We start from the raw sequence: 23762 nt of genomic DNA, 5'->3' as shown, positions 1-23762 counted from the left end.
CTGAACTCGAAACAGTGTTTTCTTATTCAATTTCTGTCATCTTCTGTACTACCAAATTCAGTCATACATTAAGACATTTAGTTTATAGGAAGTTTCCAATTGCAAATTATTCCCGCAAAAAAAATTGGAGGTACAGTGACTATCACAAACAGTCATCTTTTCATTCATTTCAACACAGTAGCTACAATACTGCTGAGTGCAATGTTATATATTATAATCACATGCTAGAAATATAGTCTCAGTCCCATACCCCAAAAACAAACTAAGGAATTGCACAGCACATTAATATTCAAGGCCTCAGTATTAGAAACTTTTAAGAGGATTAGGATTTAATTTGTTACAATTTTATACACTACTTTACAAAATGCAATTTACTATTTACAGATTACATTTCATAGTGTATGGACTTTCAAATTAATATTTGTGGTCCCAGATACTGTTATAGCAGGTTTTGCAGCATCAACTTGTTCACTAATTTAAACAATTCTGTATTAAAAGCATGTCTGTAAAATACATATGTCCCAATGATTTCAAAAGTTTTTGTTCTCTTCAAGTAGAAATATCAGACATGGCAGGCAATGTTACAGACTCTGCCTATTAGCATATTAGAATCATTCAAACTTAAATATCAAGACAAATTTAAAAAAAGGTGATGCACATGATACTCCAAGCACAAAGATGTGGTAATATTAGCAATACAGCAACAATATAAATCACACTTTACCCTATGTTGTGAATTACATAAATAAGTCACTTTTGCATAAATCTGTATTTTCCTAGTAAAAAAGGAGAAACTAGAAAAATATAGCAAATTTAAGATAATGTTACATTGAACATGGTCATATTTAGCTGATTCAAGACCAGGTACAATGATACAGGAGAAGCAATTACAGGTGACAAGACCAGAATCTAAAAACGGCTCTATCAGCATATAAGATTACAAACAATGACTTCAAGTTTGTCCTATCTTTCTAAATTGCCAGTTGTAAAGACCACATGTACTGAAATAGTGACAAAACGTCACTGTTACATCGTGTATCCCTTAAAAGCATTTCTTGTAGTACTCTCTTCTTTGGAGGGCAGGAGAAAGAGGAGGACACCTCTTGAACCACTGCTTGATTTGAAATCAAAAGTTTACATCAAACTTGACAGTGATGATTTCCTCTAGTTTCCACAGCTTTTACTACAGAATATTTGAACCATGCTTACACCCGTGTGAGACATTTAAAACAGCCCATACTCCCAAAAGGTAGAAATCCAAAATCTTATGAACAGAACTGGTACACCTAGGTTTTCGCAACTGTACGCAGCTAGATTTAACATAAAATGGCTTCATTCTATTTATAATTTTTTTTCGTCCAACCTATTTAAAGTTTCCATACTTGTGGAAATTGTAGATTGGCTCAATGAAAGCTAAAATATGCTTGATTTACAAGGATACCAATATTTACTTTTTTTTCTTATTACGCATATATAAATACTGGTACCCTTGTACCAATATGAGCTGTCTCCACCCAGCAGAAGCTTGCACTTTTGTGAATCATTTGTTCACTTGCTGTTGTATGTGAAGTAGGAATTCATAATAAGACAATGCTGACTCTGTCCGATCTTCAACCATGTTCTGTAGGAAGCCAGCCTTAAGAGGACTTTCATCCCTGTGCCAAGGAAGTAAGTGAAATGTCTCAGTTACAAATACTAATTTGAATTATTTGTACATGTAACACATTTAAAAGAGAATTTCGAAGTGCTAAGATACATAATCAAGTGTATTCTAATGTTTCAAACATCGGCTTTAAAAACGTAGCCATCTTAATATTTAGATAGGAAAAGAAAATTAAAATAAAAAGATCTCTCTGATTGCTTATCATTTCGTCAGTAGCAACAAAACACATTATTTCTTGTTCAGGGCTAGAAGCCATTGGCAAAATTAAAGCTTGAACTCTAAATTGGCATAAGATGCAATTTTGCAACATTTGATTGTTTCAAAACTTTTTTGCTGCAATAAGAGATTTGCAAGTATCCTTAATCATCTAAACTTAGTGTATGCACTTTAGACTTCAAAGATGCATTCAGAGAACATAACATTGCTTCCTTTAGAAATTCAAACCTCGCAAATCTTGTAAAAGACAAGACACCTCTTTGTCTCACTCAAGCTATTCAAAAGCTTTATCCAGTTGCCACTTTCTCTGAATAGGACAGCGCTTGTTATATTCAAGATTCAGTGCAAGATATGCTAAAACAGAAACAGGAACTTCATTCTAAACATGATCAATTTCTCACATTGGAGTTGTTCATATAAAACATACAGAAAATGTAGAAAGCATTTCATTCTCAAGAGAACACATCACCAACGTTTAAAATTTTGCAATCCTGGAAAGTCCCTTCTATTCAACACATCAGGTGTCAATTTCTTTTGCAGGTAGGAGGTAACTTTTGCATTTATTCCAAAAGATTGCCTGCACAGATTTTAAATAAATTTGAATTTCATTGACATAATTTTAATAGGAATTCTGCTTCTTGCTCCCCATCCTGGAAAAAAAATTAAATAATTTCCCATCCCTAGTTTCTCTTGATGAGACCACAATGGCCTCACCTTAAATTGCTGCAGTTCCTATGTTAAGATACTCCCACATTTCTGTTGGGAGAGCAGGAGGAAGACGTTACGAAGAATTAAAAATAATGAATGATCAAATAAGAGATAACACAGTGTGAAGCTGGATGAACACAGCAGGGCAAGCAGCAGAGGAGCAGGAAAGTTTGACGTTTTGGGTCGGGACCCTTCTTCAAAGACAGGTCCTGACACGAAACGTGAAGCTTTCCCGCTCCTCTGATGCTGCTTGGCCTGCTGTGTTCGTCCAGCTTCACACCATGTTATCTCAGATTCTCCAGCATCGGCAGTTCCTACTATCACAATGATCAAATAAGGATGCAAGCAATTTTGGAGGCTCCCATGCACCCACTGTTCTTGTTGTTCAAGGTGACCCAGGTCATAGGTCGAGAAGGGTAGTGGGCTGAAGAACCTGCAACAACACATTCTGCAAATGGTTTGCAATGTAGCCACAGTTGATAGACAGAGGGAGATGGTTAGACATGGCTGGTGCCAACTAAACAAACTGCTGTGTCTTGGATGGCGTCCAGTCTTGGTTGCTACTGCTGGAGACAACTGCTTTCAATCATGCAGAGTAATTCCTCATCCTTTTCACTTGTGCCTTGTAAATGGCAAAACTTTAGAGAATGACTAATGAATTGAATGCCCAGTCCTGTGAATATCCATTTCCTAAAGTATTGTCAACACTCCATGAAACCAGTGTGATTCTGTCCCACCCATGGTACAAAGGTTGCATGACAAAACTCACCAACAACGCCTGTGTTGGCAGTTACTACTCTTGCCAAGTTTCCTTCATCTTTCTGTGGGTTTTCAAAACTAATTAACTAACTGTCACCATCTTCCACCGCATCAATGTTACAAAAATCAATATGAACACAGCATAGCATATGCTGCAACAGTTTCCTTTCCAGCATCTAGGGTCACCAAGGGTAATTTAAGTTCCAGCCTTGGCCTTCCCCTGTTCCTCGGTCGCGTTAGACACATGCAAACTATGATCTGTTCTGTGCCATCATCTCAACACTGCCAAGCAATACTTACAACAGCAGTCTGCAGGCAAGGTTGAGGGAGACTGTAAGGAAAGCAACATACTTTGGAGTATAAACATTAAAGTAACTTGGCCAGGTCAATTATTACCAAATAAACCTGTCCATCATGTATTAGAAAAAAAATTACTTCTGAGCAGTGGAGGTCACTGACAAGTCCAGCACTTTATTGCTCATCCTAAATTGCCTTTGAGAAGGCAGTACTAAGTTACTAACTTGAACTACTGCAGGTTGTGGCAGTCACATCTACAGCATTGTTACAGGGAAACTTCCACAATATTGGCTCAACAATAAAAGTGGTTTCCAAGCCTGAACGGTGCCTCACTCGGAGGGAAACCTTCCCACACATCTGCTGCCTTTGTTATTTTATGCATTAGGAGGTAATCAGTTTGGTAGGTCATATCAAAGCATGGGTGGCATGCTGCAACAGTTAATACACATGCAGCCACAGTGCCAATGATGGAGGAGTTACAGATGTCAGTCAAGTCAGCTGCTTTAACTTGACCATTGCCCAAGTTGAATATTTTACATTTGAAGCTAGTGTTTTTTTTTCCAAAAACCAAACTAAAACCCAAAAAACTGCAGATACTGTAAATCAGAAACAAAAATAGAAATTGCTGGAAAAGCTCAGCAGGTCTGGCAGCATCTACGGAGAGAAATTGGTCTTAACATTTTGGGTCATGCATCTCTTCCCATGAAAAACTGATCAACAATAAGCTGGAAAGTTATCAGAATTGAGGGGTTACACTTGAGAGGAAAGATAAAATCCATTAAAAAAACTGAACGGATTTTGTTCTGAAAAAGATGGAAGTGTGACCTTACAGTGATCTTTAAAAACATGGAAGAGTTTGATAAGCTAGCTGTATGGAAGGCATTTCCACTGGATGAGAATAAAACCAGGAGGCCATAAGTTCACAAGTCATTAATAAACCCAGTAGGAAATTCAGTAGAAAATTCATAATTTAGATTGCGGTTTACATGTGACATTCAAAAAACTTAGCACTACATACATTTTGCTAATAACCTGAAAAGGGAAGCTTGATCAATACAGAGAGAGAGAGAGAGAGAGAGAGAGAGAGAGAGAGAGAGAGAGAGAGAGAGAGAGATAGAGAAAGAAAAAATGAATAAAGATATGATGCATTTAGAAGGGTTGGAGCAACACAGTGTGGACCAGCATCAACATATCCACCAAATGTTTTTAGTCTGTAAAGACTTGGCAACTCGTGTAATAAAATGCATAACTTACTTAATTACATAGAGTACAGGAAAAAATGGTCTTTGCTCTCGTAACCAGGAGATGAAAGTTCTAGTTCGCTTAGATTCAGCAGTGTCCAGCTCTGGAAGCTGTATCTGTAATGGAGAACAAAATGGAGATAAATTTTAAAAAACCATACCATATTAAAGCTGGAAAGAACCAATGAAAATGAAACCCATTGTGGCAGATGGTGAAATCTGAATTCAATAAAAATCTGGAATTAAAAGCAAGCCTGATGCAGACCATGTGACCATTGCTGATTCCCATAAATATCTATCTAGTTCATCAATATGTTTGAGGGAAAGACAACTGCACCCTTACCTAGTCTGGTCTACGTGCAACTGTAGACTCACAAAAACGTGGCTCACTCCAAACGGTCCTCCAAAATAACGTATGCAAGCTAATCAGTTCAAGGGCAATTACAGGTGGGTAAACGCCAAGTTGCCACAGTCCAAGACGACTGTGGAACATTGGATGGGCACTAAATGCTGACACTGCCTGTGGTACTGAACCCCACACATGTACAAAAAGTAATTGGAAAGATACGTTGACATTCTGACAATAGGTCAAAGCTAGGGAATGAAGAGCTGCACATAAACTGACAGCATCTGTTTCATAATACAAGATATTTGCAGCTTGCAATTATACCAGATCTTCAACTTGAGCATCATTAAACACCATAGAGACAAGGAAAATACATATTACTTTTAAAATTTAGTATGTACCGGACCTACCATGTTTTGTGGTATGGAAAGGTAACTGGAAGCACCAAGAACTTCACTCACAAAGTTTGGACAGCATTTCTTTCCAATCCAAAGATACAGAGCCTGAAAGACACAAGTTGACCGAAAATTAACTTTAAGCTGTAACTTTAAGTGTGAACAACCTCATCGTTCTTGACCCAAACCCAAGTATCAGCCTAACAGTGGCTAAAACTAGTTACATCAGATAAACAATTCTTGATAAAACCTGTTTGGACCAATTTTAGATGAAGACTTCCAAGCGTCATGAGCCTTAATAAGCAACTTGCTCAGAGGCCAAATGGAAAATGGGAAAATGGAAAAATTCCCACCTAAGAAACAGACTGCATGAGATTCCATTCAAGACATGTTGCTTGTTAAAATGCTTAATCTTCCATAGGTTACTTAATCAGAGAACCCTTCATACTGACCAGGTGAAAACTGTTTTCCCTTGTTGCATTCCTCACCTTAATCAGCACAAAAAGCACTTTTTATAAAAAGCAATGCACACTGAACCTTCTATTGTGCTCTGTACTGTCAAACCGTGCAAACAAAAACTTAAAATGCTTAAAATCAGATCTACCAAAAGTATATTACATTTTTGCTAAAACAGTATTTACTATTATCCAAATGTAACAACTTCCCTGATCAAAATTATTCAAAACAAACTTGCAATTTGGTCAGAGCTAGATTTCAATACGGGACTGAATTTGTAGTAACAGTCCAGTGTGCTCAGGATCAACAAGTAACCCTTCAATCCAACGCTAACTAAAGACAATGTTGAGAATTCTTTTAAAATCACATGCACATAAAAATGGCTCAATTCTGACAAACTCTTGAGATGGAATCGAGATGGCTTGCTGGAGATGGTCATTGCCTGGCACTTATGGCATAAATGTGACTTGTCTGCTTGTCAGCCCAAGCCAGGACATTGTCCAGCTCTTGCAGCATTTGAACATGGGTTGCTGATGGGTCACAAATGGTGCTCAATATTGTGCAATCATCACTAACATTCTGACCATGGGAAAGTTATTGCTGAAGCATCTGAAGAGTCAGGCTTAGGACACTATCCAAAGGAACTCCTGCAGAGGTGTCCTGGAGCCGAGATGACAGATTTCCAACAAGCACAATCATCTTTCTTCATGTAGGATATGACACAAAGCAAATAAGAGACTCCCTTAACAGATTCCCATAGACTCCAGTTTTGCGAAGCCTCCATACAATCACACTCATTTCACCGCTGAGAATTCAACTTTTTTTGTCCATGTTTTAATCAAGGCTGTAATGACCCTGGCCAAACCCAAATAGAATATCAATAAACAGGTTATTGCTGAGCAGCTGCTGCTTGATAGCATTATTGATAACCTCTTTCATCACTTGCCTGCTGATTGAAAATAGGCTGATGGGGCAGTTATTGGCCAGGTTGGATTTTCCCTGCTGCATGTAAACAAGACATAACTGGGTAATTTTCCACATTGTCAGGCAGATATCACTGACGTAGCTGTATTGGAACAGCTTGGCTAAGGGAATGGCAAGACTTGAGGCACAGTCTTCAGTACTATTGCGGGAATATGGTGAGGAACCATAACCTTTGCAGTATATAATACCTTCTGGACACAATTATGGTCAAGTTGTTGCATGACTAATCTGAGACACAGCTCCCTAATTTTGGCATGGTTGCTAAACCTGAGTAAACCCTTCATTATTCCGTCTGTTGCTCAATTTAATGCAGATGGAACCACATGCTTTATTCTCTTTGAAGCATTCACAGCAGGATTCAAACCTAGGCCCAGCTTTTCACCATGTATCTCAGTGACTTGCATGTACAGAGACCCATTTGCAAATGGGGTGATACTACAATAAGTGGCCAGGTTATGTCGAAAATGAGCAAGAAATTGCAAAGGAACTCAAATTAGTAGGAATAACAAAGTTAGACAGATTTCAATGCTGGAAAGAGGTTTTCCACTTTTGATTTAAGACCAAGTGACAACTGACTAGGAGTTGTGAGGGAGCAAAAGCATTTGAGGCACCAAATAATTAAATGTTGAAGTATAGATTAATCAAAAGGTCCAGTACTGTAGTGTTGATTATCTCAAGAGTACACTTCAGATAGGACCTCTTAGCTCCTGGCAGAGTACGCTCTTCATTTTGAGCACAGCATCACCGGAAGTATTAGCCAAGTACAAATTCACCCAAATTTCATCAGGATTATAAAGGGTTAAAATATTAGATCAGGTTGCACAAAATTGGTTTGTAAGCTGTAAATTGATGATGATTGGCATGATTCAATTGCAGAATTTATGATACAATGTTTAAATATTTCAGACAAACGATTTTATCTGCTAGGATAAGCCAGAACAAGACAGCTTAATTTGTGGTTAGAAATAGGCTACTGAGACATGAATTCAGGTAGCATATTTTCACACATCTGGAAATCTAGAACTTTGCTCAAAAAGCTACAAACAGTGGTCTATTTGAAATATCAATGCTTCTAAATCAGTAGAATTTTGCTTGGTGAGACTGAACAGAATTTGAGTACAGATTTAATTAATTGGCTATACAAGTTTGGGAAGCTAAATAGCTTACAACTCTTTCAAACAGGCCAAGTCACTTGGATTACATGAATGGTCAGGCAATATTTAGGATTCATATTCAACAGAATAAAAAGGAAGACAAAAATCCTTTAACTTTGATCCCTTCAATGCTTTTAGTCATAATATTTGGTTAATCTTTCATCAACACTTGTTTAGCTGAATGGCACAAATCAAAGAAACTGCTCACCAGCACAAGCAGGCATGCAAAAAATGGCCAGCATGTCACTAAAATTAATTATTACTAACTGCAAAACCCTCATACCCAAATCGGTTGCATGCCAAACACTATGGTCATAACACAACAATAATCTATGGTTGATTTAACACATCAGTATCAAAACCATGTACTGGGTCAGCTACATGCAGGAAGTCAGGAAGAAAGCAATTATCAAGATACCTATTAATAACTTGCGACTTGGTGCCTGGCCTCTAACTAAGTTAGCAGGTGCATTTCATTTGTCATCATTGTTGAAAGACTGAAAGCATAGCAGCCAATTTGTGCATGACAGTCCCACAAAGCAATCAAACAACTAATTGGAATATTTGGCTTAGGTATAGGTTGAAGGATAAATTATATTAGCTTGGCCAAGATGGCAGGACATGTTTCTGTCCAATTCAGATAGCATCAGGAGCTCTCATCTATTACAGGAGACTGTCAGTGCTTGGGTTAAAATCTCAGCTAAATGACAGCTGACAACGTGGCTCTCCCTCGGTCTTGAAGTTTCTGGAATGGACGCAACGTTGTTAGAATGACAGTGCAATTACTTCGCAAAGGATGAAGCCTATATTGCAACCAACTGGCATTCACTCAGTTTTGGGACTTCAGAGAGCAGTGTCAGGAGGATCCCAGAAAAGTGTCATATACTCAAGGAGGAACAAGTAGAAATATGATCAGGTGTTTTCTCTGGGTGCTCCGGCTTTCTCCCAAAGATATGCTGTTAGATAGATTAGCCATGCTAAATTTCCAACAGCGTCCAGAGATGTGCAGGCCAGGTGGATTAGCCATGGGAAATGCAGGGTCACAGGGTAAGGGAATGGGGTCTGGGTGGGATGCTCTTCAGAGGGTGTGTGTGGACTCAATGGGCCAAATGGTCTGCTTCCATACTGTACGGATGCAATGATTCTATTTCAGTTCTGCATTATTTTTGGCAAATCATAAGTAACAGCAAATTCTTAAAACCAACCATGTTTATTCAATAGAAGACTGGCGAAAGTGGACCAAAATAACAATATAACTATCACTTACAGTGCCAGCATCCATTAAGAAGGCACCATCCCTGCTTAGTTTCTCCACAGACAGTTGGAGAATTGGTGGCTGAGGTATGGTTTTATCATTAACATTAATGGATCCCTGCAACAAAAGCACAATACATTAAACTGCAGCACAAAGTTGCTCAATATTTTAAGAATTTAACAAATGGGTTAGTACAAAAGCATTACCTCATCTGACAGATTGTCAATCCTGTACAGATTTGGATGAATCATAAGCATGAGGCAAGACACAGGCTGGTATTTAACTTCACACATGGAAAACACTCGGTCATCTAGTCTTGTACTAGTTCCAGTTCTGAAAGCTTTCTGTAATAAAGGCCGATAGTTGTTAACTATTCTAAGCATAGGTAAACAACACTTCAACTTGCCATTGTGTAAAATTATAACTTGATATCATGTTAAATCACGTTCTAATCACTAAGAAACACAAAACTTAGATACTTGTGCAATAAATTTGGTCAAAGTTGGCACCCTGATGCGAAGTGATTTGGAACACAAGCAGGAAGAACAGTTGCATAATTAATGTTTGACACTGCAGTTAAAAGAATAGCTTAGAACAACGCTCCAAGTTGACTGTAATTTAGCACTTTCTCAAACATATATGCATGTTCAGCTTTGGAAAGTTCATTCTTTAACATATCTTACGCATGTGTTTTTGCAAACAAGTTTTTCTTCAGAGGATAATCATAGATATCACTTAGTTACGCACAGTGATATTTGTTGATGCATGAATCGGATCTAATTAGATTAACCAATTGTACTTCATTTCAGCAGACAAGCCTTGCAGTAGTTTAAGTACAATAGTACACTCCGGTGTACTATTTCCGACATTCATATTTTCATATTCAACATTTAAAGATACAGCTGCAAGACGAACACACAAAAATCAACACGGAGAAAGGTCTTTATCCTGAATTGTCATCTTCATGATTTGTTTATATCCTGGTGAAGGAAAAAGTTTCCTTCATTTCTTTCTGCAACATCTGACATTAGTAAATAGAATTCCCAAAGCTGTAAATGTTGAGATGTCAAATTAAAAGGGATGATTGAGCTTCTAAATATTTTTTAGGTACGGATCTTCTGATCGTAAGCATCAACTTGTTAGAAGTTCTCTTCAGCAGTGTAACAAAGTGGAAAATGTTCATAATTGCAGACATGCCTCACGTCACGGACTGCTCTGTCGAGACTACTGTAGCCTGCAAAGAGCTCCTACCCACTGAAATTCCAGATGATCATTTCTCGATGTAGCATGACAGTAAAAGGCTTCCCCTGAGCCTCAACAAGTGAGGTCTGTTTCCTAATGCAGCATGGCTGCTTTTCATTGTAAAGTAGAGCATCTAATCTTTATCACATTACTTTTTATAGGAACTTTCCTTACACAAATTAATTACCTATGTTAGTAAAATGAAAATCTATTGTAACATGTCACCATGGCTCAAAAGTTGAGATAATAAACAATAATGGTTAGATGCACCATGTAGCGTAAGTGTGCCAAAGAGGTTTCAGACAGCCATGAAATCCCCATGCTACAATGCATTGATCTGTGCTGACTTGGACTTCCACTGTACATGTTACAAAGCACTTGGGAGCACAAAGAATGCCTTAGAAATGCAAGCCCTTTTCACTAGATAATGAAGTCTCAGCTGCAGAGTTTAAATTATTTCCAACTGTATATCAGGAATACTGAAACTCACTTATCCATTTCTGCCATGGTTCCTCATCCTTTGTTACTGATCATATTGAATCCCCCATTAATCAACCTAAGACAGCTTTAACACTTGCATTCTATCCTTCACTAAGATTATTTGCTTTCACACTTTAAAATCACTCAAAATCGCAATCACTTAAGCCCTGCTAAAAAGCCTTGTTGTTTCAAGTTTCAATTTCTCTGCTATTTACCTTGAAAGTCTCCTACTCCCTACATTCCATGCGGAAATATATAAAGTTGCCCTAAGTTCTCATGCCAAGAGTTCCTCACCACCTTCACCAACCTGTGTTGGCCCCAATGCACAGAACACTAAATCCTGATTCACACCTTCAAGTTCCTCCAAAGTCTCAACCAACCTAGCTCTGGCAACATCCCCAACCCCGATTACCATTGCTCCCGTCCATTCTGTCTTCAGCCACCGGAATTTCAGCACCATCTCTTGCTTTAAACCAAAGATTTACACCCTTCAAGTTTACTCTGAATTTGTTATAGAATTGAAGCAGCATCTTTAACAGACATTTTTACACTTTTACTTATAGATGTACACTATGAACGTGCTCCACTGAACCCTGACCATTGGAGTTTGTTTGTTCCTAGTATAGGAGTACAAATGAAACCCTTGTTGATAGTAATCATGCGCTTACAATTAAACATTCAACTAATTGTACAACTGACAATTCTCTCTAAAACTAATTGCTCTTCAGCCTCACTACTTTTGAAAAGTTTTCTGAAAACCCATTTTCAAGTTTTTAATCATTCCCATAATGCTTCCACCAATGCAATGTACATTTTCAATCTATTTATTGTTTTATTTTTTCCTCACATTCAAGAGTCATGGGATTCTTTTCAATTTAAGATTCATGTTAGTGCAGATGATGATCAAGAGGCAACAGATTTGAATCAAGATGGGCAGCATGTGTCTTCTGGGTAAGATGATGATGCTGGGGTGAAAGGGAAAACAAAAAAAGTATAATGGAAAATATTGGGCTTTACCCAAATTGATGGAGCACTTCAGCCCTATTTGAAGTCCATGACAACGAATGCTCTGCAATGGGTTTAAGGAAAAAAAATTTAGGCACCCTGTTCCAGGAAAAAGCTATTGGAAGAGAGAGGTATTTCATACCTGTTTCAGCAGGGCTAGCACATAGAGGGGAAACAACCGCAATGAAGAGGGAGCCATTACACCTGGCTGTTGCTGCTGTTGTTGGCTTAAAACTGAAGCACGGTAAGTAGAAAGCGAATCAATCACAGCATTAACCAGAGCGTCTCTTGCATCACTCAAACTTGATGAAATTGATCGATCAACAGCTAAATGAAGGAGGCAAGACAGTGTTGCAATAAAAGCAGACAGCTTTTTTTTTACAAACAGTAGAAACAATACTCTAGTTCATTAGCAAACTGTAAATGGTCAATGCAGTTTAAAAAAAATACAAACTTCGCCCAGCGATTTCACATACAGACCTTTCAACTATTAGCTTAATTAGCAGGACTGGATAACAGCCAGTGCGCTGTCAGAATTACTCTGATTTTTCTAAGTTTATTACTTATTTAAGCAGATATTTAAAAACAGTCTCAATAAGATGAAGCTTACAAAAAACCTGGTAAGTGTTAACATTAGGATCTATGAAAAGATATTGAACTTCTGCTGGGGGGTGGGGGGAGAAACTGTATTAATTTCACGTGACAGCCAGCATAAAGCATTACCTTTTTAATGGAAACAGCCTTAAAATGTAACATAAGTAGTCTCCATGCACAGTCTCACTAATATCTACATGCTATCAAAAAAAAACTAGAACAAGCCAATCGACCTATGGTACTTAAAATCAGACAGTATACAAGTGGATCTTCGGCCCATTGCGTCTTGACTATCAAAACTACACTAGCCCTATTTTCCAGTGCTAGGCCCTTAGCTTTAAATGTTATGATGTTACTTGTCAGAGAGGTAAATAATCTGTACAGTTGAACCATGGTACTGAAAACTAGTGTAACATTTTAAAAACTTGAATATTGAGAATGTGGAAACTTAACTCTATTTTAACTATCTCTAAAATGATGCTATTGCAAATAATCTATTGCAATTTACCCAAATCAGAACATTTGGCACCATCTTTATTTGCATGCAAATAGTAAAAAACTGGTCAGAATGGAAACACATACCCATGCTGGCCAGCAGGCACGTTACAGCCTGAACATCAGCTCCAGCATAGATGTCTGACAGGGAGTTCACAACAGGTAGACACATGGTATGAACACGAATACGACGTTCACCTGCAAAACACAGTTAAGTTTTGCTTTTAAACAAATACCAGTTTGACTTACTTCCATGCTGCACTCACTAGGCCAAAAGAGAAAGCAATTACACTTCACTCTGTACCTCTTGTACCCACTTAGCTATGAGCATTCACATGAAGAATGACCATTTGACATATGCAGTCTGGAGGGTGGGGCACAGAGGTAGGGGTAAGACAGTGAGAAAAATGTGAAGTCCAACATATTATAAGTAGACTTTAGAGCAATACTGAAAGCCTGCAAAGGTCCAAACAAGGCCGCACTGTGGAGCCTGATGGAGTTAAGAGGTATAAATTATGGGAAACACAAAGCAGAACTGAAAACCAGTATGAAAAAGGAAGACAGCGTGTGTTTCAATCTTAGCTACAGTTTCTCAAGGCAGAATTGAGTAATAAAATTCCAGCAGATTTTGTTCATACAGCTTCTGTACACCAATTTGAATGTGTCACACACACACTTAGCATATCTTCATAATAGGAAGGTTGTACTTCTGGATGTGAGTTTGCTCGCTGAGCTGGAAGATTAGTTTTCAGACGTTTCGTCACCATTCTAGGTAACATCATCAGTGAGCCTCCGATGAAGAGCTGGTGTTATGTCCCGCTTTCTGTTTATCTGTTTAGGACATAACACCAGCGCTTCACTGATGTTACCTAGAATGGTGACGAAACGTCTGAAAACTAATCTTCCAGCTCAGGGAGCAAGCTCACATCCAGAAACTCAACCTGAGCTACAAGTCTTCTCAAAACTTGCTAAGGTTGTACTTATTAACCGCAGGCCCACTAATAGCTAGTTAGGTCTGCGATAACTAGCATATTCGCCCACAGCAAGTGGAAGTGGAAGTGTAGTCACTGCTGGGGATAGTTAGATCTATTTTTACCTCCTTTCTCGTTCACGCCGATTCGTGGCTCACCCTCAAAAAGTTTGCACAATTCCAAAAGTAGCATCACTGGGCATCACAATCTGTGCTTTCTACTGGTGTCCGGTAGACGACTTCTCGCAGAAAGCAGGTGCATAAGGCACCTGCACTCCATTTACAAGAAGCTAGCTCTCTGCATAAATGATCTTGGACAGGCAGTCCCCTTGTGACCCGCAGGAGGATGGAAGGGAAGCTTGTGACATAGAAGCCCTTGAAAACTGCCTAAGTTTGCAATACAGTTCTGTCAGCAGACCTTCAGGATGCCAGTGAGTTAGCACTGATTGAAGCACTTCTGATGATTTCTAGCATGCCATGAAAGACTTATGGAGCTTGTTGGGTATTATGCTTCAAGTTGAGTTCCATTGACTCTAGAAGCTTTGCTATGCATCATCTAATCAAGAACAGTTTCCTCCAGAATAGGGCTTTTATCCAGTTCTTCCTTAACAGACTGTTGTTGGATTGAATTAACACACTGCACATTTGATGCTGCAACAGGATCAAGCGCTCTGACCAGCAACCAAGAACTAACTCCTCTGAGCATGCAGCATCTCACTGGTGGACTTCCTCCAGAAGGTTTTCAATATGTTGATTCAAAGACAGACTTTAGCACTTCATAGCAGTTTGTCGCCATTATCAAAACACAGTGGAGTCTGTTCCACCAGTACAATCCACCAGTCATTATGGACGTTTCTCAGTTGGCATGAAGAGATCCGCGTGCTGGGAGGCTGCCTTGTTCTCTTGGCTCACCAACCCAGATAAGCCTGATAAGTGGGCCTTTTTAGTGCTGGATTTCTGTGCCATTTCCCTCAAACCAGTCCCAAAATCCAAAGTTCTCTCTGGAAGTATCCACTATTGCTGTGTTCCCAGACTTTTCTGGAGTAAAATCTGCAGTAAGCTCACGATGTGCCAGTCTGGTTAGTACATTTGCTTATATTTATCTCTGCAATGGTTGCTGGCTGAAAAGTCCTTTCATTTAAACTTGGAATGGATCTTCAGCTTTGAGTGAACAGCAGGTAATATGCCAGTTAGCACTGGACATTGATTATAATATGCAAGATGTCCTGCAGGCAACACTGGCGCACCAACATGTAGTTGATAACAATGTTTCTATATATCCACATCAGCCAGATCTGAGAAGGCAGGCATTGGTTCTTGAAGCTGCTTAGATGCAGTGTGTTCCAAGAGTCGACCACCCCATTGCACTGCACTTTCCAAACCCATGGTTTCAATGCAGTCCCTTCTGTGCCAGGTTTTTATGATTAACTATGGCATTGAAATCACGAAGGATAAAAAATTTGTCCTCAAAGTTTTCAAGGTGATGTAGAACTTGTCTTTTTCAACTGGGTTAGCCTTCATAGTGAAGCAGTGTTAAATATTCCACGCTGCTTGTTTTGGAGGAGAAAGGCCATAGACATGTGTTGAGAATGGCCAGTGGGTTTTCTTTGCCATGAAACCCACACCAAGAGGTGTTCTTCACCTTGAGGTTTAGTCGACAAATAGACAATGCAGCTAGCTTTTTTTCCTTCTGGAGGGTCAAGATCCAAAACGTCAGCCTTCCTGCTCGGTCTGCTGTGCTCATCCAGCTCTATACCTGGTTATCTCAGATTCTTCAGCATCTGCAGTTCCTTCTATCTCTGAATGCAGCTAGTAGTGTGTTTTGTAAGGCTTCCTTTCTCAGCAAAATGAAACTCACTCAGTTTTAGTTGATCAATGTTTAGTCTGGCTAATGCACAGGCTACAAGCGCTGATTGTTACCAGAGTCAAGCATTATTTTTGCACTCCAGCAGGCTAGTTTCAGAATCTCATTTCTCTTCCCACCATTTCAAGTATTTGGGAATTTGCGTTTTCTGCTGTTGTAGTTGGGCTACATTAAGAAATGCCTGTTCACCACGGCAAGTCAATTGGGTGGTGAGGAGATAAGGACTGGATTAAGGCCCTTTCCAACTCTGAAGCAAGCAGTGTCACCCCTCAAATAGGCTGCATAGGCACGCAGAGTGCTACTAGGTGATGATGTAATCACTTGCTTATCAAAATGATCAACATCCTAAGCCAACTTTTGTAAAGTTGGAACCGCATCCCCCAGTGTTGCTTTGCACGTGCAGTTAAGTCAGACTGACTCAGGGATAGGAGTCCACAGTAGTCAACGAAAAGAAGTTTGTGGTGAATGTATGCACTCAAACTAGATATAAAACTTTAAGCCACCACTAGACTTGCACTTACAGCCTCCACTGAAGATGGTTATGATTAACTGCCTGAAAATTGAAGCAATCACACAGCAGCATCTCAACAGGAAAGGAGCAAAATGTTATAGGGATACAAATACAAAAAAAATCACAAAACAGTGATGGAGTTTAATGATAACATGCAAAATTAGAACAAATAAGCAACGGGTTCATTTCCAGATGGATAGAATCGAAATTATAAATTCAGGTAAACTTAAATTGAACCTTGGTTTTACTACATAATCTTGCAGTTATAATGGCAGCTGTGAGGGCACAAAGAAAATTAACTATTTTGATACCAAAACTGAGATTAAATGTAATTGGAAAAACTGAACAAGCAAAGATTGTTCCTCTAGATAAAAAGAGAACAAGGGTGAGTAAGAAGTATTTAAAGTTTAAGGAGTTTGATATGTAGACAAAGAGCGAGAGAAAAAAAATGCCAGAAATACTCAAATTCATGCATTATCTATGGAGAGGGAAAAAAGTTAGCATTTCAGATTCATTACGCTGTACAGTAAACTTTGAATGGAATTCAGATGAAAGACCAAATGCCTAAAGCAGTCAGTTGCTTTGCCCAAGCCGAATGCACCAGCCGATTTTTGGGGAGGGGTTCCAAACAAAAACCAGAAGCCATAAATACAAAATAGTCACCAATAAATCCAACAGGTAATTCAAGAAAAACCTCTACCTGAAGAATGGTTAACAATGTGGAACTCAATACCACAAAGTAATTGAGGTGAAAGCATAGGTACATTTAATCTGCTAGATTAAACAAACAAAATAACAGTTCTGTGCTGTAACTTGATTGACTTTCCAGAGAGCAATGACGCTTAATTCAAACAGATATTTATAGTCAGTATTCTTGTAACTGTACCTTTACTTGAAGTATATAATAGAGCAGCTTGAAATGAGACAAGCTGCACATCTACCAGATTCTCCTCTATTGACATTTGCACTGCAAACCCTGCATCAGGATTTATATTCGGCAAGGACAGCAAGTCTGTAGAACGCACAAAGAAGTTTCCATGGAAAGTATGGATGGCAAGACCTGATGAGAAAAGTTGTACATATTTCAATTTCATCATGAAAAATATGGCATCATATAGCAGTTGCTCAAATTTACAAACTGTCAGGCTACATTCATTAGGGGTTTCTATAATCGCTCTATAATTATCCCATTGCAGTTTTAAAATGACAATATTGACAAATGTGACTGACCTTTAGTGCATCGTATCCTCATCACTGCTTCAAAACCAATCTTTCTAGTCAAGTAACGCTTCAGGTCTTTCTCAAACTTCTCCACCAGGACAGGATTGTGTTTGTGATGATAAGATGGATAAGAGTAAATGCAACCAGCCGAATACTTTGAAATACAAGCTGAAAAACATGAACAATTTCCATTTTTCAAATTTAGTTAGAAGGGCTCTTGAAAACAAGAATTAAGTACAAGAGGTGGGTGACTAAAAAACTTGACCAATAAGAAGGTCATTAACAAGTGAAGGGAGATAAATAAAATCTTTTGCAGAGAATTCTACAGTGAAGGCCTTAACAGATGACAGCATGGTTGATATTGCTAGGCTAAAGTCAATACAAGTGCACAAGTACCTAGAATTGGAGGAAAGCAGGACTTAAGGAGGTTACAGAGCTGTGAAGAAGAAAAAGAACCATGGACCGATTTGAATAAGATGAAAACTTTACAACTGAGACACTGCTTGATGTCAAAACTGTTCAGCAAACACTGCAGTGATCTGTGAACTCAGGGATAGAACAGTCATGAGATTTGGACAAGCTTAAGGTCAGAAGTGTAAAACGAATAGCTGGCCATGACAGCTTGTTAAATCTGGAGATAACAATCACCGATGAGGGTATCAGCAGCAGAAAAGCGGAAGCAGGGGTGGCAGTGCATACTGTTCTTTAGTCAGACTTTGTTGTTATTTGTGACAGTGAAGATGGATTCAGAACCTCAACTCAAGGTCAAACAGGCCACTGCAGTTATAGACTGGCAGAAGTGGTAGAATGCATTTTGGGAAATAAAAATAAGTTTTACAAAACTTCCTTGTTAATGCCATTACAGCACAACTTAGTATAGTGGCTAATTCCCACACCGTAAACTCTAGTCTTACTTACTTAGTGATGCTAAATCAGAGTATTGACCATTCAGCATGAAGAGGTCCACTGCTATCTGCTGTCCTGAACAGTCCAGGGCAAGCTTCTTATAGAAATCAATCGCTGGAGAAAGGTGCTGAACATCCTAATTTGTTTTTTTTAACCAAAAAAAAGTATGTTAAAAAGGAAATGCACTTAATGCTTGTATTATCAAATTAATTTAATAAGAGCTACCCAGCTCCAGAAACAATCTAAACCTGCACTCTGCAAAATAAGTCATCGATACTTTTCACCTGTAGTCTTCCCAAAAATTTAAGTTACTTCATATCATATTCAAGACAACCACAGCTCACTTATATTGGAAGAAATATAATGTAGTTAATGTGAGGATTCCAAAGCTTTCATTCAGGTTCACAGAGTAAGTGGGTTAAGGAAACGATAGACAAATTTGCATTTCTAGAAATTCATGGTCAATGTATGGGCTATTTTACATCAAAAATATGCTCATGTATAAAGGCTATGTAGAAACTTCTCATGAAGACGAATTTCCTATTTGGGCGAGAGCCTTAAATTTAGTCAGGGAGAGGGAATATCATTATGTATTAATAAAATTAAACTACTTGAAACCATTTGTTTTGAATAATGATACTTCAGGTTTTGTCTGAGAAGTTAAGACCTATGCTACTTCAAGCAAACGCAGGAGACAATTTCCATACACCCTATTAATAATACACTGGTATTTTAACATTTGAAAGTTACAGACTAGGAAAGCAACATGTTACAAGGATATTTTTCCTCTTTAAACTGAAGTACTTAAGTGATACTTCGATTACTTTGAACTAGCTAATTTAGCCAACAAGCTAATATCAAAGAGAATTAAACATGTTCACAAAGCAAAATAACATATTGTAAGTACTTATCACACAGGTATCCAGGTATTATATGGTTAAAAAAAGTGGTCTAGAAATTTCCTCATTGACCTAATAAGTCTGCTAATTTGCTTCATTTCAATGTCCTGCCATTAAATGAAGCCATCTTAAGGCCCTTCAACTGCAAAAGGATTCCTGCTCACCAATGATTCCCTCCTATCCAATAAGAATGATTCTCAGTCACCAGGTTAAACATGGACATGAGCTCTCACTAGTCAAACAATAAGACAAACCAGTAAGATCTGATCAATTAGGAAACCTGAAAGCTGGTCACAAATTGAAATGTCTTAAAAACTGAATAATGGAAAGTAACTTGCCATAGAAAACAAAACTGATTTTCTTTGGAAAAACATACACACCGTATTGCTCAAACATTGAAAAGTAGATCCTACCTTTAAGCTGGATCTCTGGTTGGGATCCTCCCTCGACTTTAAAGCACCTGCGCCTAATGAAGGTAACTGTGTTTGGAAGACAGAGGCACGACCACCAGTAGGGGACATCAACTTGAACGCAGCTTGTAATGCAGGACCTAGGGCACTCTGAGTCTCCAATGTATTGCTAAACATTTGTGGTAAAGTCCTCAGCAAATCTTGAATTAACTGAAATCATGGAAAAACAAACCATTGCTTTGGTTCAAGATTACACACTAAACATGAACTGGATTGATATGTCTTTAATTTCCTGTAATAAAACAATTGCTTCTTTTCAAATAAGAATGTATTAATATATGTGGAAACCAATTTATGGTCTGAATCTGACATGTATCACATTCAAAAACATGATGTAAGAAGTTTGTCACAAATTACTACACATTTTCAACAAGGGAAAGTTGTAAAGTTTTATATTTATGTCATGAGTTTGAGCAGCATTTTTATTTTGATTAGTTGGGTGCCAAAGTAATTAATGTAATCCAAATTAGTCAACCAAGTAATTCACAATGTTAGTGTTCCTATTTGCTCAGTGCAAACTACACACCTTCTTGCTATTAGGACACACTTCATTGACCCAAGGCCAGAGCATTCTGTTTAGGCTGGCAGGAGCTCTACAACAGGGGACTTCAGCCAGCCAAAAAAACAGCTTGGTCAGCACAGTGCATTCCTGATGCTTGACCACTAGGGTGCTGGTTTATTACCTAGAACTGAATGACAGATTCGAAAGCCAAACGAAAAACTGGTTGGTAAATCAACAAAAACAGAAATTGCTGGAAAAGCTCAGGTCCAGCAATATCTGTGGAGAGAAATCAGAGTTAATGTTTCGGGTCAAGTGACACTTTCTCAGAAAGACATTCTAAGGAAGGGTCCCTTGACTCAAAACGTTAACTCCAACTTCCCTCTACAGTCGCAACAAGACCTGCTGAGCTTTTCCAGCAATTTGTTTGATCCTGATTTATAGCATCTGCAATTCTTTTGGTTTTTATATGGTTAAAAAAAAGTGGTCTAGAAATTTGCCTCATTGACCTAATAAATCTGCTAATTTGCTTCATTTCAATGTCATGCCATTAAATGAAGCCATCTTAAGGCCCTTCAACTGCAAAAGGATTCCTGCTCACCAATGAATCCCTCTTATCCAATAAGAATGATTCTCAGTCACCTGGTTAAACATGGACATGAGCTCTCACTAGTCAACCAAAAATGCAAGAGAATGACTCCCCGTAAAATTTATGGAGATTGTCTTTAGACAACATACAACAAGCAGCTAACAAACCACCTAGTTTTTACATCAACTGATACCTAGAACTTTAGAAACCCCAGCTCCGAGGTCTACAGCAGTCTCCAAAAAGTGTGCATAGCACCTGATTTGCTAAGTCTTGGATTTTCACAAAATCACTTTTGACTGTGATATTAAGACCTAAACAGCAGTTTAGCTTCTGATCAAGTCCTGCATTGATAACTGTACTTATTCATAAATCTTAGTTATTAGATCCTTTGGAGTGAGATTTTGGATATGCTGCTTAAAGAAATGATCAATAATTCTTGATTTAAAGACAATCACTTTAATACAAGTGCTTGCCAAGTGTGGCAGTTAGAGCTTTCAAGATCCCAAATTCGTATTCATAAAAATATAAATACTTCACATTTAAATACTTACCTCTTTGCTTTCATTCAAGTTAACCAACAAATTGTCTGGCGTTGGTACAAAGATATCTGCAAAAGATGAATATTATTTCAGCTCGAGCTGGGATCTTCAGTTTGAAGCAATTTTCCTACTGCACGTGAATATGTCCTCATACCTACAGTAATTCTTACAACAGATGGTGTCTGAAGATGACAAATGATGAGTGAGGATTACAGAGACAAAACTAAAACTGAGTATTCTGGCAGAGCCTTGAAAACAATAAAATATTACAAGATGATTCATAGGAATGCTATACAGCAAAATGTGACATTGAACCACATAAGCAGATTTAGCACATGTCCAAAAGCTTGGCCAAAGAGGTGGGTTTTAAACCACATTTTAGGAAGGAAAGAGAGGTAAATGAGTGGAGAAGCTGAGGGAAGGAACTTCAAAGCTTGACAGCTCAAGGTATGGCCACTATGGTGGAGCAATCAAAACGGCAGAATGTCAAGAAATCGGAATTAGAAAAGTGCAGATAACTGAAAAAAATTGAGCTGGGGTATTCTGCAGGAAATTAGAGTGGTAAAAGAGCCAGGGTGAGTCACCATGGCCAGATTTGAAAATAAAGATGACTGTCTTCAAAAAACAGAACAGGTATGGTTTAACAAAACACAAACCACATCAGTGGACACAAGTCAGAGAAACAGTTTTCAAAAACAGGACCTGGTGCAAAATAAGGATGCTGGCAGAATTTTGTAAAGGCTGATTTAGAGGGTAGATAGAAGACAGGAGGCTGGATAGAAACACAGTGAAATAGTCAACTCAAGAACTAACTATGATAAAAATGAAGGCTTCAGCACAAATGAAATGAGCCAGAACTGGGAGTTAGGAAAAGCTGTCAAGACAGAACTAAAACAAAACAAACAGTTCAACTGTGAGGTCAAACAGATCAAGGGAACATATGACCTGGTTTAGATTCAGTCAGTTGGTAGGGATAGGAATGGAGTCACAGATACAGAGGTTGCAAACCATCTGATTTAGCCAGAAACTGTGGCCGACAAAAGCCAAGGACCAAGTGACAAAAGGTAGAAAGCATATTATGCAGCATAAAGTCGAAGACAATGTCTTTAACTTTCCAAAAATTACAGAATGTGAATGGCAGTTTACTCTAGATTTGATTTGAGGTGGCTTGATAAATCAAATCTTGTTCAAATTGCTTTTGCAAAGTTTTGCGGGGCTTTGCAGTTGTAAACATAATTATATCACCTGAGGTTTAAATAGTAAAAGTTACTCATCATAGGTTAGCTCTTTACAATTATTTCTCATACTTTGTTACAAAAATCTTTCCAAAACGACACTAATGAAAACTTGCCTTTTTACACATACCTTCAATATCAGAGACCACCATCATCTGAGGCTGAGAAAGGCCTTCTTGTAGACAGTAGAAATGAATGGTGCTATCAAAGGTAATAAAACCTATCCTTGTACGAGAATCACCAGGTAACCTTAAAATTTTAAAACAAAGCAGAATCATTCTGGATCTGAATACTAAACACACTGCTCGAAGCTTTAGTCAGTTTAAGGCAAACTACATTGTGGTCTTTGCCAAATATGACCACCTTGACAGAGATATCAAATATGATAACTTTAAGTGCATTGTATGTGCAAATGCAAACTCAAACAACAAACCAACTTGCAGCCTTTATTTCAAGATGCTACACTGTGTCAGGTCATTGATTGAAGTAATGCTTGCAAAACTGCCTTAAGGATCTTACACCCCAAACTCAGTAATTAACTAAACATCCAATATTTAGGTTCAATTGGTCAAGGAATTGCAGGCTAAAATGATCCTAGTGTATTAAGCAGAAGCAGGATTAAAGCTACAACTGAGTACAAAGGAAGGATCCTGAAAAGAGCCTAGCTGGAATTCATTTCCTTCAAGAAATCTTAGCTACTTGCCTTCCATCCTAAGCATTCCAGTGTCAAATAATTTTGAAAAATGGTCTGGCACCTAAAAGAATATAT

General features: G+C 38.3%; 1 protein-coding gene across 1 annotated transcript in view; it reads right to left on the bottom strand.

The window, feature by feature from the left end:
* Nucleotides 1–140: 140 nt before the first annotated feature.
* Nucleotides 141–23762, bottom strand: part of sec24a (SEC24 homolog A, COPII coat complex component) — a 59313-nt gene continuing 35691 nt past the window's right edge. The window contains exons 11-23 of the mRNA XM_048543213.1: nucleotides 23124–23242; nucleotides 21771–21826; nucleotides 20075–20281; nucleotides 18775–18898; nucleotides 17866–18024; nucleotides 17522–17695; nucleotides 13378–13488; nucleotides 12344–12528; nucleotides 9681–9818; nucleotides 9487–9591; nucleotides 5641–5733; nucleotides 4898–5001; nucleotides 141–1655 (exon numbers count right to left, since the gene is read on the bottom strand). Coding sequence (XP_048399170.1) covers nucleotides 1541–1655; nucleotides 4898–5001; nucleotides 5641–5733; nucleotides 9487–9591; nucleotides 9681–9818; nucleotides 12344–12528; nucleotides 13378–13488; nucleotides 17522–17695; nucleotides 17866–18024; nucleotides 18775–18898; nucleotides 20075–20281; nucleotides 21771–21826; nucleotides 23124–23242 — 1690 coding nt within the window. The 3' untranslated portion in view covers nucleotides 141–1540. The remainder of the gene's footprint in view (nucleotides 1656–4897; nucleotides 5002–5640; nucleotides 5734–9486; nucleotides 9592–9680; nucleotides 9819–12343; nucleotides 12529–13377; nucleotides 13489–17521; nucleotides 17696–17865; nucleotides 18025–18774; nucleotides 18899–20074; nucleotides 20282–21770; nucleotides 21827–23123; nucleotides 23243–23762) is intronic.

This window comes from Stegostoma tigrinum, chromosome 13 (assembly GCF_030684315.1).
Source record: "Stegostoma tigrinum isolate sSteTig4 chromosome 13, sSteTig4.hap1, whole genome shotgun sequence".
Lineage (NCBI taxonomy): Eukaryota > Metazoa > Chordata > Chondrichthyes > Orectolobiformes > Stegostomatidae > Stegostoma > Stegostoma tigrinum.
Note: the sequence above shows the minus strand (reverse complement) of the source record. Positions and strands in the feature narration are given on the sequence as shown.